We start from the raw sequence: 16853 nt of genomic DNA, 5'->3' as shown, positions 1-16853 counted from the left end.
GGTATGATATCAAGGAATTAAGAATAGACTAACTACCTGAAGATTTCTGGTCCAAGTTAAGTACTGTTGGTTTTCTTCCCTTCCTCCATCCCTCCTTCTCTTCCTCTTTTTTCTTTCATTTCAGTCGTTGTACAAAGGAATTTCATGTCAACAAATCAGTTTATAAGTACAATGCATCTTAATGTCACCTCTTCCATCTTTCCCAAATGTTCTTATAATTGTGTATATACACATTTATGACCCAGGAAGGCCTTTAATGTTAAAGCAGTTGTGCCACTTAATTTTGGAAAGACAAATCCTTATGTATCCAAATGGAGCCCTAATCTCACCTTACTATCCATATTCCTAAGATTCCCATAGAAAGAGTGGAACTGATCTATTTTTGTGTCTTCCTGCTGCCCTTTCCTCAGCCCTTCCTTCTGCCCTTTTGTAGCAGTATACCATGTGGTTTGACCAGTTCTTCAGTCTTTAGTTTATTATCTGTGAAAATAAATAGGCTACCTTTAGAGTATGAAGGTTAAATCCTGGAAGTGTGAATTTGCAGTACTAGGTACTTCACCTAGTATATTACCAAGGCCAGTGTTAGAATTATTTGTTGACTGGTAAAGGTGTGAGTATGAGAGCCACGGACTCAGCTGGAGTTTCTCCTCCAGGTTCAGGTGCTGGGCTTGGGTGTTGGTGGAGCCTTGGGGAGAATGTGGAAGGGTAGAGTTGCCAGCTGTTGACCAGCCTTGAACCTGCTGACATGTTGCCTTGCTTCCAGTTAAGCAAGGTTCAGTCTTTGACCAATCAGGATTGGGACTCTACCATCTTGCCACATGCTGTGTAGGTGTTGAGGAGAAATGAGAAGTAAATGTGCTTATCGAGTGGCTCATCAATGCACACAGAATGCTGTGAGGGCATAAACAGGACAAGGGAGGGAAGCTTTGGGGCTGACAACTATGCACGTTCTTTAAGGACCATTTTAGGTTAAAACAACAGAGGCTGGGCGCTGGAGGATCATGGCTTGAAGCCAGCCCAATCACGAAAGGACAAGTGCCCAAGCCCTGAGTTGAAGCCGCTGGACTGGTGCAAAACAACAACAAAAACAAAGTAACCAAGAAACAGCCAGTTTGTTTGACATTTTGAACTAAACTAAATGTATAGAATACATTTTTATTATCAATTGTTCTTATGAGAAAATTGTCGATTTTTGCAGTAGTTACTTACTTTTTAGGATATATTTAAATGGATGTATTTCAGGTTGCCTGCCTGATTAGAGTCCCTTCTGAAGTGGTCAAGCAGAGGGCACAGGTCTCAGCTTCGTCAAGGACATCACAGGTTTTCTCTAACATCTTGTATGAAGAGGTAAGATGTGTTTTTGTTTCCAGTATCTGTCTATGTTGAGGAAGATTTTAAAGTTAGTATATTGGTATGAACAATTTGGGACGTGTTCTATGTGCCTTGGAGGGGAGTTTCATATCCTTTTTGCCTACATTGTATTTGCCTTTGATTTATTTCAGTTTTTTTATTTTTACGTCTTTTTCACATTTTGAAACAAATGTATTGAGTGCTACTCTTGTAGGTGCCATGAATTTAATCTTCCTATAGTTATTTCAGAAGCAGATTTGGAACAAATGATAAATATGTAAAGTGAATTCAGATATATTAAAATATATCCTTATAGAATTTAAAGGTCCACAGAAGGAGAATATAATAATAGACTGGTAGTATAACCAATGTGATAATATCTATATCACAACATGATTTCTCTTCTGATGTGTACTAGCTGTGAGCCAGAAATTATTCCCCTTAGCCATGTGAGTATGAAGCACTTAATCTGTTTTCTTTATATGTTGTATAGGCTGGCCCGGAACTCCTGGGCTCAAATGATCCTCCTGCCTCAGATTTTAGAACAGCTAGGACTACAGGCATGTTCCACCATAGCTAGTGACTTTTTTTTCAAATACAAGTCAATCTAAATGAGTGTAGACTTTAGAAAAACTTCCTTTGGACTAGGGCTTGAACTCAGGACTTTTCCTTCTTGTTTAATTTTTTTTACTCATGGCTACATCTCTAATTCCAGGTTTTTGCTGGTTAATTGGAGATGAGAGTCTTATGCTTATGTCTGTCTGGGATGACTTTGAACCCTAGTTCTCAGGTCTTACCCTCCTGAGAAACTAGGATTATAGAAGTGAGCCACTGGTGTCTGACCAGAAAAATTATTGTAAATGGTCACCTCAGTGAAGAAACACTGAATATCCCCTTATATGAATGAGGTCGGTCTTAAAGGATCCCTATGGGACCATGTGGATGGTTAAGTAGATAAATGCTTGTTTGTCCTGAAATATTTGTTTTTATTGGTTGGTTATTAATGAATTTCTGATATTAAAACTATAAAATAAAATTTTCTGTATTTTTGGTGCTGGTCCAGGGGATTGAAATCAGGGCCTGGGTGCTGTCCCTGAGCTTTTTTACTCAAGGCTAGCGCTCTACCATTTGAGCCATCACTTCACTTATGACTTTTTTGGTACATGATTGGAGATGTGAATCTCATGGACTTTCCTGCCCAGGCTAGCTTGGAACCCTTAATCCTCAGATCTCAGCCTCCCGAGTAGCTAGGATTACAGGCATGAGCCACTGGCACCTGGCTGTAGCTTCTTGTTTAAAAAGGAGCTAACCTGGGCTCTGGATACCATAAGCCAGTTTTGAACATTTGACTGTGGTGAGGATGAACGTTTTAGAATGATTCAGAATGTCATGTGGAAATGTTTGCTATTCTAATTTTCTCATCTCTTGTTTGTTTCAGGGTATCCAGGGATTGTACCGAGGCTATAAAAGCACAGTTTTAAGAGAGGTAAGTCCACTCAATTCCAATAAGGAAGTACAAAGGAAAGATGAGATCGTCCAGTAAATTTAAATTTATTAACAATCAAGAATACATTTGGAGCCGGGCGCTGGTGGCTCACGCCTGTAATCCTAGCTACTCAGGAGGCTGAGATCTGAGGATTGCGGTTCAAAGCCAGCCCGGGCAGGAGAGACTGTGAGACTCCTATCTCCAATAAACCACCAGAAAACCGGAAGTGGCGCTGTGGCTCAAGTGGTAGAGCGCTCGCCTTGAGCTGAAGAGCTGAGGGACAGCGCCCAGGCCCAGAGTTCAAGCCCCATGACCAACAAAAAAAAAAAAAAAGAATACATTTGGAGAAACTAGTTTAAAGAATCAAAAGGGAAATTATGATCCCTCTTTCAAACGCTGTTGAGTCTTACCATAATTCTCAGATCTATCAGAACACTAGCTTGCTTTGCTGGGGGAGCCCTTCCTGCACTCGGAACTGCCACACAGCTTATAGCTAACTGTTCCTTATAGATAAAATATTAAAGAATATCAACTTAAACTATCAAGAACTAGAGGTGTGGCTTAAGTAGTTACAGAGCCAACAGTGAGCAGATAGAGAGCACAAGTCCCTGAGTTCAAGCCCCAGGATTGATGAGCATGCGCGCGTGCTCTCACACACACACACACACACACACACAAATTATTTCCTGTATACAGAAAATTGGCAATGGAAAGAGACACTCTTTTTTGTTTTTTTGGTGCCAATAGTAGGGGCCTGGGTGCTATCCCTTGCCTTTTTCATTCAAGGCTGGTATTCTACCCACTTGAGTCAGATCCATTTTGGACTTTTGTGTGTGTGTGTGTGTGTGTGTGTGGTTTATTGGAGATGAACGTCAGGGATTTCCCTGGGTAGGCTGGCTTTGAACCCTCTCCTCAGATCTCAGCCTCCTGAGTAGCTAGGATTACAGGTGTGAGTCACTGGCACCTGGCCATCATTTATACAAATAAGAACTTGAGTTTGTCTCTTCTGTTTTCTACTTGTAGTTTCTGGGCTACTAAAGCATGCTAATTTGTAAAAATGTTTTCAATGTAAATAATATCAAAGGTGGTAGAATGCTGAAATTCTTTGAAGGCTTTTCTTTTATTTCCTGTAGTTTTTTTACAAACTTTTTAGTTTTAGCTGTAGATTATAATCTTTTCAAGGCACATGACACCATACATGACTTAAAGATTTGCCTTTCACAAGGTAATCTAGTACAAATCTAGTTAGCTTAGCTCTTGAAGAACTTAGAGAGACATACTGAATGTTTCAAAATAAGTCATTTGTGTGAAGATGTCTGTCTTTAAGAAACATCACCCATCTTGGGCCTTCATTCTGTACTGATTTTCTGCCTCACTAAATCCCTGTTACTTTCTCACATTTCACTGGGGAGGTTGAAAAAGGGGAGGAGGGAGTAATAAGCCTTTTTTTGCTGTTCTGAAAGGCACTGAATAAATGAATATATTTACATTCCAGAGAATACCCATTTTGCATACAAAAAGATAAAACACATGGTTACAACTGTATTCTGTTTATCAAAAAATTTGTTTTGACATCTGTTGTGCTAGTAATTAATTTTTTTGGCTACAATCCTTGCAAACAGTGTGACCTTACTGAGATGACTTTGTTTACACAAAACGGCAATGCTTTGTTAGAAATTTAATTGGGGTCTTCTGCATTATGCGGGTTTATAAAAGATCCTTCAGACCTGATTTTATTTGAAGTATTGCTTCTGTACAGATTCTGAGATGGAACGAGAGAAGAATTATTGCTGAGTGCAACATAGCTTCCTCTCCAAGTGAGGAAAAATAAGAAGTGATAGGTCTGCTTTAAACAAATTTTTCGCATTATAAAGAGGTTCGATTCTTCCATTATTCTGACAGCAATATCAAATCTTTTGCCAAGAGCTTGTTTGATTGTTTCAATAAGAAATACATGGAAGCTTTAGTGAGAATCACTGGGAAACTTACACAGTTTATTCTGTGTGCAATTTTTTCTTTCAAATGGTTTTATCTCCCTAGCAGTAGCCCATTAGAATGAGATTGAGGTTTGAATCTATGCATTATAAGGTAGATTATGTTTGTTGTTCAGATTTGTGAATTCTGTCACACTTTTTAAAATTACTTAACTTTTTTTTTTTTTTACCACATCTGATGTTTGTGAAGATTGCATCCTTATTCCTTATGTTCTAAGCTATTTTACTTACTGAGAATTTTACACTCAGTCTAAGCAAGGTCAACAGATGATGCTGTTTACCTCACCCTTTCAGTTTTCATTTTTCTCATGATGCTGCCAAATTAGATGTGGCCGAGCATCTTGGGGCAATGGTTTTATTGCAGTAAGATGAAAGTAGCTGCTGTCATAGCCAAGGTGATTTCAGATGGTCCATCGACCTACAAATCCTGTACAGAACAAGCAAGTAATGTTGACTGTGAATTACAACAAGTTTTGTAGAGAAAGCAAGCTGAGGAAGGCAGTTTGTTTCCAAAGAAGTTGGAATAAGCTCAGTTCAGCAGATGTTTTTATCCACAAATTCTACTTAGGAGTCAGTTTTGAGCATCTGCTGCAGGTAAGCATTGTGCAAGGACACTCTTAAGGGCTTCAAACTCAGTGGAGAAACATATAGGGAATGTACCCTTTGAGGTACAATATGTGTGTACCCAAGATGCACCCGGACTTAGAGAGGAAGTGCTGTTGAAGTTGTACTCAAGCGTGATTTGTTACATGAGTCAAAATGAGTTTTAGCTGAACATAGTGGGGCATACTGATAATCCTAGTACTTTGGAGTATTAGGCAAGCAGCTTGAGGCCAGCCTGGGATATAGGGCTCTGGCCCTCCCTGCTCTAAGGAGGGGGAAATGGAGGGTGTGAGGGAGGGAGAGACTAAGGAGGGGGAAGAGATGGAGGGAGGGAGAGATGGAGGAAAGAAAAGAGGGAGGGGGCGGGAGAGAGACAGACACACACTCTTGACTTGAGTCTTGTCGGAGTGAAGGTGACAGGACAATATAAACAGCATGAGCAAAGTCACAAGGAAAGAACGTGTGTGTGTGTGTGTGTGTGTGTGTGTGTGTGTGTGTGTGTGTGTGTTACTTAGCAGAATTGAGGATTTCATGCCATAGGAGAGAGTGGTTTTCTGATGCTTCAAGAGTGCACCAATGCATTCTGGGTATTTGCAAGTAGTTAAATCCCTCACCTCAGCTGGTGATTTGTCAGGGGACTGGAGGAGCACACAGGGGAAAAAGCACTTGTAGCCTGAAGAGCTGGGAAGACAAACCATTGGTGTGTGGTTCCTGACTGCACACATCAGAAGGAGAAAGCTGGTTTGATTCAGTGGCAAGGTGATCCATGTTAGCAATGAATCTGGTTTCGTTTGGGTAGAGTTAGGAGGTTAGATTAGGATTATTTCCTCCACATCCAAGTTTGCTACAAGCAACCAAGCAGTCCAAGCAACTCATTCAGTGTGTTCTCTATGATTCCTGTATTTAGGGTGCAAAACACTACTCACTCAAACTGTATTTCACAGTAGATACAGTACCTTTCTAAACTTGGCTATGAGAATTGCCCCAAAGCTTTTGACTATATACAGGACCCTCTAGGACTCAGCCTCTTGATTATCCTTGAAAGTTACCTTCTTGGCTCTTCTGTCTGCCCTTGGTGCATCTCCCAGATTCTTCATGGTATGGTAGTCTTTTGTGTGTCTTCCAGAGGCTTCCTGTCCTAGGAACTTGGTAGTTTGTATTTTGTTGTTTTATGTTAGTCTCATGTGTATACCATGCCAGGTGGACTACCACTTGAGCCACACCTCCATTTTCATATTTTTGAGGTTATTTCAAATCACTTCATAAAAATGTCATTGTTCTTATGATTGTATAGTACTTCATCGAGCACATAAGTCATAAAGATTACAATGAGGAATATAGAACAGTCAGATGAAAGAAATAGTGAGGTCTGCAGAGGCCCAGGTGCAGAAATTAGGTGCTCTCCCTCAGGACACTCAGTGTGTTCACCAACCTAGATGTTCCCTGAAAGCAGTCTTTTGCATTAAAAAAATATTGTGGCTTTGTTTTCCCTTTGAGTTTTCATAGAGACTTTGTCATGTAGGCATGATTGACAACATTGGCCACTGGTATCAGTTCCAGCTTCAGCTTCTTTCCCTTCCCAAGAAGTTGTGAATCAGACTGAAAATTCCAGCTATCTAACCAGGTGATTGTTCACCACAGCTTCCCTCCAAGGGCTTCTGAAGAGTTACCACATTAAAGTCACCACACCAAGTCACCACATTAAAACAAAAGATACTCCGATCACCTAGAAAATTACAAAGGTCTTAGGAGTTCTGTGACAACTGTTGTCAAAGACTACATGAACCACTATGGACTAGTTCATAGTGATGGGTAGATATCACAAATGTGCTGCAGTGCATATACTGTACCTGTGTCTTTTGGTATAGTTGAGACAGTTTTTAGGTTACACACCAAGAAATAAAATTACTTGGTTAAAGGTGCAGACATTTGTAGTCTGATAGTTATGCTTCATAGAAGTACCAGTTGACACCTTTGTGAACAATGAGGGAGCTGTTTTCCCTGCCTCCTAGATCACTGGGACAATTGTTTTTTCTTTTTTGGATATCTTCTGTTTGTTTGCCAATCCTAGGGCTTGAACTCGGGGCCAGGGTGCTGTCCCTGAGCTTTTGAGCTCAAGGTTAGTGCTGTACCACTTAAGCCATGGCCAGTTTTTTGGTGGTTAATTGGAGATAAGAGTCTCCTGGGCTTTTCTGCCTGGGCTGGCTTTTAACCATAGTCATCAGATCTCAGTCTCCTGATTAGTAGCTAGGATTATAGGTATGAGCCATCAGCACTTGGCACATTTTCTTCTTTTTATGTTTGGGTTGTGCTTTGTCTTCCTAGGTAACATAAAATTTCTCTTGAAACTATTAGATTTTTATCTCTGCACTGTGCACAGAGGCTAGCATAATATCTTTCAAATACTGAGCACCAAGTAAAAACTGTTCTCCATTTCGTTGAGCCTAATTCTATTTGTTCACAAGCTCGCAGACACCATAATCTTTGCAGAATGATGAGGGAGCTCTGCAGGGTAGTGATGGAGCCTTCTGATGCCTCATTGCTGTGATCTGTGTACTAGATAGTGATGACGTCCCAGAGAATTTAATTCTCCCACATTGTAACTTTCTTAAACCAGGAAAAAATAGTTTTTCTAAATATGGTGCTAGTGGAAAAGTGGTGAGTACTATAATAATTCACTTATTTCCTGTAGTTTAGCAATTCTACTGAAAAGAGAAAATAGTGATTAGAAGCTTTTCCAAACTTTTAATGTGAAATTGTTTTTTTTTCAGTTAAAATTCAGTGCAAACATATTGAATCCTATTTTAATCCTGCATAATTCATTTTTATTAACTATGACCAAATAGAACATCTGTTAAAATTCCATACTGTTAACTTCATGGGAAAAGAGAAAAAAAATCCCTGTTTGCTCTTGGAATTTGTCCATTGTTTTGTTGTCCAGGTTTTCAGAAAATGTGTAATAAGACATTCTTATTAATGGGAATATTAAACAAAAAAAATGAATTCCCCCTTTAATCACAGATATCTATAGAATGAATTATTGTAGTTACTATAGAGGTGTTCTATGAAGAATGAGAGACAATTAAATTAATTCTATAATGCAAAAATGTAATTATTACTCTTCCAATATGGATTTTAGTCTGCAGTTTTTCACCATCTCTTAAATAGACATTTTTAGGGAGAACGATTTGGTAAAATTACCTTAATATAGAAAAGCTACTTTAGTCCCTTTAGGACATACTTTCTCATGTTTTGTTTACATGAAACCAGCTGTTACTCCCTTTTTTCAGTCTTTGGACAAATTTTGTTTTCACTGTAAAATTCTGAAAATGCTATATATTTTATTTCTGCACATTGATCCTGTTTTCCCCAAGTTGTACAGTTCTTGGGATATAGTTTACAAGAAAGCTGGGTAAAGGTGAAAATTATCTGTTAATTCTTCATTTTAAATGTTGCAATCATAAACAAATGTTTTTAAGTGGTTCTGTTTTTTTTTTCCTTTTGTGTTTTTTTTTTCCTTTTGTGTTTTTCATCTCATGAGGAATATCTTCTTTGTGGGTTAGTTTGCATTGGATTTAGGATGCAGAGGACAGAAAGCCTGACTCCAACGGTTTTATTTTTATTTATTTTGTTTTCTTTTTGTAATAAGAAATCTGAAGAGTGTTAATTGAAGGCGGATGTATTAGTTCAATGATGGGAAGAAGGACCCTTTTTTTTTTTTTGCTAATCCTGAATGCCCTGGCTAACTAACTGAGACTTCAAATTCAAACTGGCGGGGCTGGGAAAGTGGCTCAGTGGTAGAGCACTTGCCTTACATGCATGAGGCCCTGGGTTCGATTCCCCAGCACCACATAAGCAAAAAGAAAAAAAGCTGAAAGTGGGGCTGTGGCTCAAGTGGTAGAGCACTAGCCGTGAGCTGAAGAGCTGAGGGACAGTTCCCAGGCCCAGAGTTCAGGCCCCATGACCGGACCCCCCCCCAAAAAAAATGGCAGTTACACATTTAGACATTGTAGTCCTGTTCCAAGCATGAGGAAGGAGAGGGTAGGAGGGTGTACTACCTTACGTGGTCTTCCTTCAGGAAAGCTTTCTTGGGTCTTCCTGAATCACTTGGGGGCTAGAATGTTGAGTAGGTAAAAGATGAAGGCAGGAAAAGGGGCTGGCAGTGCTATTCCTGAGCTGCCCTACAGTGCCCGCTACATTCTACTCAGACCCTTCCAACTTAAGTTCAGAAACCATTTTATAAATCTCTAACTTCAAACCATACATACTTCAGTATCCTGTTATCATTCAGGAACTTTTGTCTCTATCTTTTCTTTTTTGGGGGGAGTGCATTATACTTTGTAACCTCTAATGTCTCTTCTTACTTCAATCATACCACATTTGCTTTTTGGGGCACTAGTGTGGAAGCTCTTCTTTAAAAATGATGTGTTAGTGTCTCTGAAATTGTTGAAGATACAAGTTTACATCAAAGTTACATAGTTTCATATGCTTTTGATTTTAAAGTTAAAAATTTCAAAATAGCTTTATTGTGCTCAAGGCTAGCACTCTACCAATTGAGCCACAGTGCCACTTCTGGCGCACGTGCGTGCGTGCGTGTGTGTGTGTGTGTGTGTGTGTGTGTGTGTGTGTGTGTGTACGTACATGTACGTGTGTACTCTGGGCCTGGATGCTGTCCTTGAGATCTTCAGCTCAAGGCAGGCACTCAACCACCTGAGCCACAGAGCCACTTCTGTTTTTCTGGTGATTTATTGGAGATCAGAGTCTCGGACTTTCCTGCCCCAGCTGGTTTTGAAGCACAGTCCTCAGATCTTACCTCCATAGTTGTTAATTGGAGATAAGAGTCTCATAGGCTATCCTGCTTGTGCTGGCTTTGAACAGTGATCCTCAGATCTCTCAGCCTCTTGAGTAGCTAGGATTACAGGCACCAGCCACCTATACCTGGCTGTAAAGTGCATTTTAAATTGATGTAATACCATACATACATTTGGTGTGTACTTACAATGTTGTAGTCACCATGTTACGTTCTTCACATACATTTTTCATATAATCTTCACTATAACCTAACAACACAGGACTCTACTACATAATAACTTAAGGTTGTAGTTGCCCTAAGATCTTACATTCAACCAGGACAGATGAAGAATTCCAGATCACACAGTCTTAACCACTATGGTGAGGTGTATATTTCTTATTTTATGCGAGGATAAATTTTTCTTTGGAGGCAAATACCTAATTAAAATGAATAGTCTTTGTTTTTCTCATTTTGGTATTAGTTCTAGGAGTTTGGGAAAGAAAAGTTTTCAGCAACCAATGTCTACATGGTATTCCCAAATATATTAGAGGACATAATGCAGAGACTCTGCTTGATAGAACTGCTCATGAGAACAGTAGCTTGTAAGTGTGTGTTGCCCAGTATTTGCCTGCTGGGCTCATACATGCTGGTGTAGATTCCTCAGTGTGAATGACCTATATCTGAGGTGCCTCCTTTGACCACTTAGGCTACAGTGGATTTGTGTCACAATAACCACTCATCAGTTAAATTCTGTGTCTGTCCTTCCTTCCTTCCTTCCTTCCCTCCTTCCTTCATTCTCTTTCTTTCCTTTCTTTCTTCCTTCCTTTCTCTTTCTTTCCTTCCATCCTTCCATCCTTCCTTCCTTCCTTCCTTTCTTCCTTCCTTCCTTCCTTCCTTCCTTCCTTCCTTCCTTCCTTCCTTCCTTCCTTCCTTCCTTCCTTCTTCTCTCTCTCTCTGTCTCTGTCTGTCTGTCTGTCTCTCTCTCTCTCTCTCTCTCTCTCTTTCTTGCTAGTCCTGGGGCTTGAACTCAGCACCTGGCTGCTGTCCCTGAGCTGCTTTTGCTCAAGGCTAGCATTGTACCACTTGAACCATAGTGCCACTTTCAACTTTTTTGTATTTATGTACTAAGGAATTGAACCCAGAGCTTCATGCATGCTAGACAAGCATTCTACCACTAAGCCACATTCCCAGCCCCATCTTTATTTCTTGTTTACAAATTTAGTACCTGGCTCTCTTACTGTTCTAGGGTACCCACAGCATGAATGTGGGGACCTAACACTTAGAAAAGTATCACATACAGCACACCCAGAAAACACTGAGCAAAACATTGACTTAATCCTAACTTTATTCTCAGATGTAGGCTGATTTCAAGTACTTAGATACGTAATATTTCTAGAAGATACGCAGGCGAACAAGAATTATGGAGTCCTCAACTTAATTCCTTGGCAAAGTGATAGTTTTCTGTCCCAGGAACAGTCTGCATGTCCAGTGAGGGCAGTTTATTTCTTGTCTTGTGTTTTTCCTGCTATTCCTGTGCCTTCTGTAGTTGCCCTTATTTAATTTTTGTCATTTCAAGTGAATGTTGCTCCTGTAAATACTTTATATATGCAAGAAATTTTCTTAAACGACCTATGAAAATAAAGCAACTTGTTCATGAAGAAGTCCTTCTGATGTATGCAAGGAATGTTCATTGAACACGGTGTAGAATAGAATTAACTTGGAGATTCTCCTCTATATCATCTTACTGTCTGAAAAACACTATCTTAAAGATTAAGAAAGAAGGGCTGGGATGTAGCTCAGTGGCCAAGCACTTGCCTAGCAAGTGCAACATCCTGGGTTCGATCCCCAGTACCAAAAAAGAAAAGACAAAATACATTTAAAAAAACCCAAAGATTAAGAAAGAAGCTATATTTATGTATCAAGAGATAAATTTCAAGTCAGATCAAAGACAGTGGTTGAAAGTAGTCATTTAAAGGAACTGTTGAAAATGTTTATCTCTGAAGTTTGGCTACCTGGCCCCATATTACCTTAGGCTCCTACAGTAAAAATAGTTACCTGCTAATTATAGTTGTGTACTTTACATATGTTTTTCACATCTTTAGATTAAAGTATCAAATACTTCTTTCAGATTAGTAAATTGAGGCCCAGAGAAATTAATGCCTCAGGACATGTAGAACTAGAATTGGAAGTCAAGCATATAAAATTCTAAAGCCCATGGGTTTCCTCGCTCCCCCCGCCCTCCCCCCCCCCCAATTTGCTTCCTACTCTCATCTGTCATGGGCAGATAACCTACTTTTTGCCAGGGCCATTTGGATTTTAATCATTCTATTTGCATATATGCAACCTATAAAAATGCCATACAAAATCATCAGTTCAGGTAGACAGGCAGCTGCCAAGAGGCATGCATGCCCGTCCTGTCACATACCAAATGGCTTCTCAGGCCTCATGCAGACTGATAGGTCGGGAACAGTAAGGTCCTTCACCTCTATAGTCAGAGATGAGTGCATTGACTTTTCCTCTAAGGATTTTTCAGTAAGTGATAGGAAAACAAAATAGATCTGTTGAAAGTGGAGCACAGTTTTTCAGTGTTAGAGGATTGTGAAAGGTGGCTGTAAGTGGACTCATATATACAGGCAGAATCTATTTGAGGTGTTTCTGTTAGTCACTGCTATTGTCTTCAGCATCACCCTTCACCCAGCCTTTATGAAGGTTGCTGAAAAATGTTTTGACTGATTAATGTGTTCTTTCCTCCGGGCTTCAGCACACATTATGAACAGTAGGGAAATAGGCAGGAAAAAGTTGGTGATTTTGGCGTGGAAGTGGCTTTGCTACATGTCCAAGTAATCAACATGACTTATTGAATGACAGATGGGAAAGAAGAAATCAGTGAGAGGTGGTTATTTCTTTTCCTTCTAAAATGCTCTTTTTTTAAACTAATGAACTTGTCCATGAGAAGCTTGTAGTATAGAATAAGACACTAGAGGGTGCTCAATACCTGTGTTTAGAATTTCGATGGCTGAGACTAACATGAAGAACCTGGAGGCTGGAGTTGCTCGCCTGCCACCGATAAAGTGGTTCAGTAATCTGAACCAAAGTGAAAACCCAAGCTTGATAAGTAATTTTTCTGATCCATGTGTATATGCACAGAACTTTATTTAATTTCTATTTTGTTTCCTCTCCCCTTCTCCTTTTCCCCTCTTTCCCTCTCCCCCACCCTTTCTCCTTTCTCCTTTTTCCCTTTCTCCCTTTCCTTCTCTTCTTCCCTGTTCCTCTCCTTCTCCCTCTCTCATACCCCAGTCTAGATTTGAACGTGGGATCCTCCTGCCTCTACTTCTGAGTGGTGGAATTAGTGTTTTACTGTGGCAGGCTTTAAAGACACAACATCAGGTTACTAAAATGTTCCATCACAAAGCTCGAACAGTTACCAGCTCTTAACCAGTCGTGTTCCTTGAGTACCCAAACCTCCTTTCTGCTCGTAAATATTGTTGGAAGGAAATACCAGTCACTGTCTTACTTTTTCCAGAAATACTTTATTGTGAATCTCTTTAGTATATTTAACTTCTTGAAATGAATGTCTTAAAAGACAATGCTACCTGATCTTAGTGGAATCCAAAAAGTTGAACTTGAAGAAATAGAAAGTAGAGAGGTTGTTTTCAGAGACTGGGCGGGTGGCATGAGGGAGATGGTGGGGTCAAAGGGTACAAACTTTCAGCTACAACATGCAGATCTTCTGGGTATTGAACATACAGAACGGGCTGGGCGCTGGTGGCTCATGCCTATAATCCTCTTAGGAGGCTGACATCTGAGGATCCTGCTTCACAGCTGGCCCAGGCAGGAAAGACCATGAGACTCTTATTTCCAATTAACCATCAGAAAACTGGAAGTGCTGCTGTGGCTCAAGTGGTAGAGTGCTTGCCTTGAGCTGAATTGCTGAGAGACAGCACCCAGGCCCAGAGTTCAAGCCCCAGGACCAACAAAGAACAAAAAAGAAAATACAGAATGGGTCGAGAAGAATATGCTTTATTAATTTGATTGTGATAATTATACAGTGTAAGCATATATCAAATTATAAATTTTGTTAATTTTTAAAAAGTGAATGGCACAGTATCAAATTATTTCCCCAAGCTATTTATCCATTACAAAGAGCAAAATGGTAATTTTATAGTTGGAAAAACTAACAGACACTACTTTATCCAAGTGATCTGTGTTAACATCACCAGTAATAAGATACAATGACATAATAATCCCCAATAGGAGGCATGGAGGGACATAATGTCATTTCTTTGATTTTCTTGCCAAAAGAATGATTACATGTGATTATGAGAAAACATTGGAGAAACCTAAGTGAACAAAATTGTTAAGGTCATGAAAAATGAAGATGAAAAACTGTCACAGACAGTGACAACAAGAGACAGGAAGTAAAAGCTAATGGGGGAGAGAAACGGGTGCAGTCAGATTAAGTTCAGCAGTGTAGCTCTGAGTATTGCAGCAGTAGTAGTAGCTGGTTGTGATCAGTTAAGTTGGTTATTAACATTAGGGAAACCAGCTGTAAAGAATGTGTGAACTCTGCCATTTTAGCAACTTTCATGAAAATGGATGCAGTATTTTGAAAGCTAGGGAAAAGCCAGATTTGGACATAACGTACCATATTTTACTTTAAGTGATCTTCTAATGGCAAAGGTAAAATTTGATTTGTTCTAATTTTTATCAGTTATCTATGCAGTTGGTTTGCAAGCCTGATCTCACGAAACTAATGAAGAAAAGCAGCAGTTCCCATCTGTCCCTCTCCATTCTTCTCTTGCTCTCTAGAGGTGACCTTTCCAAACGGTTTCCTTTTTTCTTCTTTTCGTTATATCCATCCTTTTGGAAAGTACGTTTAAATGTCTGCTCATTGCTCAATCGTTGAGTGAGTCTTTGGGATGGAGATGCAATGCAGCTCAAGTTATTCAACTCCCCACCCAGATACGCAAACCTCATTCCTTCCTTTATGTCATATATTTCACCTTCCCGTTCTCCCTTTTCTTTAACGTTTAGTGTGTGTGTGTTGGTTGAGACTGAGGACCTCATACTTGCACCTGTTCTCATATATCTTGTCCACAAACTGTCAGCATCTTAAAACTTTCTCCTCACCTCACATTGTCCAAGTGGATGACAGCTTCACTCACGGTCCTTCACTCACAGTCACTTCTTCCCCGATTTTAAAAGTTGAATGCTGGCAAACTGGTGTATGCACTCTTGAGCCTGTGTGAGCCATCAGGCCACTGTGTGCCGACTCTTACTTCCTTTTGTGTCCTTCCTTTCCGTGCACTCCCAACTGTTTCTTAAACTTAATCCTACAATTCAATCTCCCGAACATTTGGGACATGAACTTCTCTCTTTTTTTTTTTTTTGGAGTTTCTAATTCTCTTTCTCTCTTTTTTTTTCCTGTTGGAGGTTAGGGATGCTTTATTTGTCTTTTCTCTTAAATTTAATTGTGACCGTTTTGAAGTCATACTGTCTTTTGTGCTTAGTCTCTTTCCTGTAAGTATCTTGGAATCTCCCTTCTTCCTTTTCTAAACTGATGTTCAGTGTGTCTGGTGGTCCCTTCATTGCTTTTGTGAATTGCATTCGGTGGTGTTCTGAGGTCTGCAGAGCCATTGGTTCAGACCATAGGTTTTGTAGCCAGGCTCCCACTCCGCCTTTACTGCCAGCAGTGCCTTTGTCTCTGCAAGATTTGTTGGATGAAAATGTTTCAAAGTCTAATAAATGTAAGGCTATAGCTCATTTGTATGAGTGCCTTTATTTTATCGCAAGGTCTCAGTAAGGTAGTTAAGTAGGTAGGTACCTACTGAGACCTTGTCTCAAAACCACACATTTTGAAAATCAGTGAAAAGGCCATCTGACAGCCAGGACAGGCCGCACAGTGTTTGTTTTCCCTATGACATGGACATTCCTACAGAATCCAGGCGCTTGTCCTGTGAAGTCTCAGTGCGAGCTGTGTGATTTCTGATTAGAAGCAGATTACTTTATCATGACTTATTTTAACAGGAATATTAATAGGTATTGTTGGGTGTTCATCTTATGCTCTCCTGGGAGGTATATAATGTCCCACCCTTGGGCTGGCATGAATCATTTGAGTGAGTTGGTGTTCTTATTTCCATGAACTGAAGATTTGATTCTTTGTTGTTAAGCAGTGCTCCATGGGGCATTAGACTTTGAGATTATCCTGTTCCCTAATCATCTTTTACCCCATAGTTTTTAACATTTTTTGTAGATGCTTCTTGCCTGAAACATTTATTACATCAGTATTGCAAAATTACACTTTTCTTAAGGCGATCATCATCCCTCTGGATTTATAAGTGATCATTCTTCAGTGAAGAAGAGCTTTCTCTTTCACCCCAGTATTTTATTTTATTTTCTTTCTTCTCTACCTGTATGGACTAACAGCTTAAAAAAAATAGCTTCATTGAGGTATCTGTGGCACAATTCACTCATTTAAGGTGACAGGCCAGTAGATTTTAGAGTAACACAAATACATGCTACCAACTACCATAGTAAAGGATGAATTCTTATTTAATGCACTTGGTTCATTATCACTGTTCTTTTGGATACCTACACTTCCCTAAATCTGACCAGTTAGAACCTATTC

General features: G+C 39.7%; 1 protein-coding gene across 3 annotated transcripts in view; it reads left to right on the top strand.

Moving 5' to 3' along the window:
* The window catches only part of Slc25a26 (solute carrier family 25 (S-adenosylmethionine carrier), member 26), an 89586-nt gene that overhangs the window by 23008 nt on the left and 49725 nt on the right, over positions 1-16853 (top strand). For all 3 annotated transcript variants that reach the window (XM_013010469.1, XM_013010471.1, XM_013010468.1), the window contains exons 4-5: positions 1243-1347; positions 2789-2836. In XM_013010469.1, the coding sequence (XP_012865923.1) occupies positions 1243-1347; positions 2789-2836 (153 nt within the window). The remainder of the gene's footprint in view (positions 1-1242; positions 1348-2788; positions 2837-16853) is intronic.

The sequence above is a fragment of the Dipodomys ordii genome, unplaced genomic scaffold, assembly GCF_000151885.1.
Source record: "Dipodomys ordii isolate 6190 unplaced genomic scaffold, Dord_2.0 Scaffold12, whole genome shotgun sequence".
Classification (NCBI taxonomy): domain Eukaryota; kingdom Metazoa; phylum Chordata; class Mammalia; order Rodentia; family Heteromyidae; genus Dipodomys; species Dipodomys ordii.
This window is presented reverse-complemented; position numbering and strand designations above follow the sequence as displayed.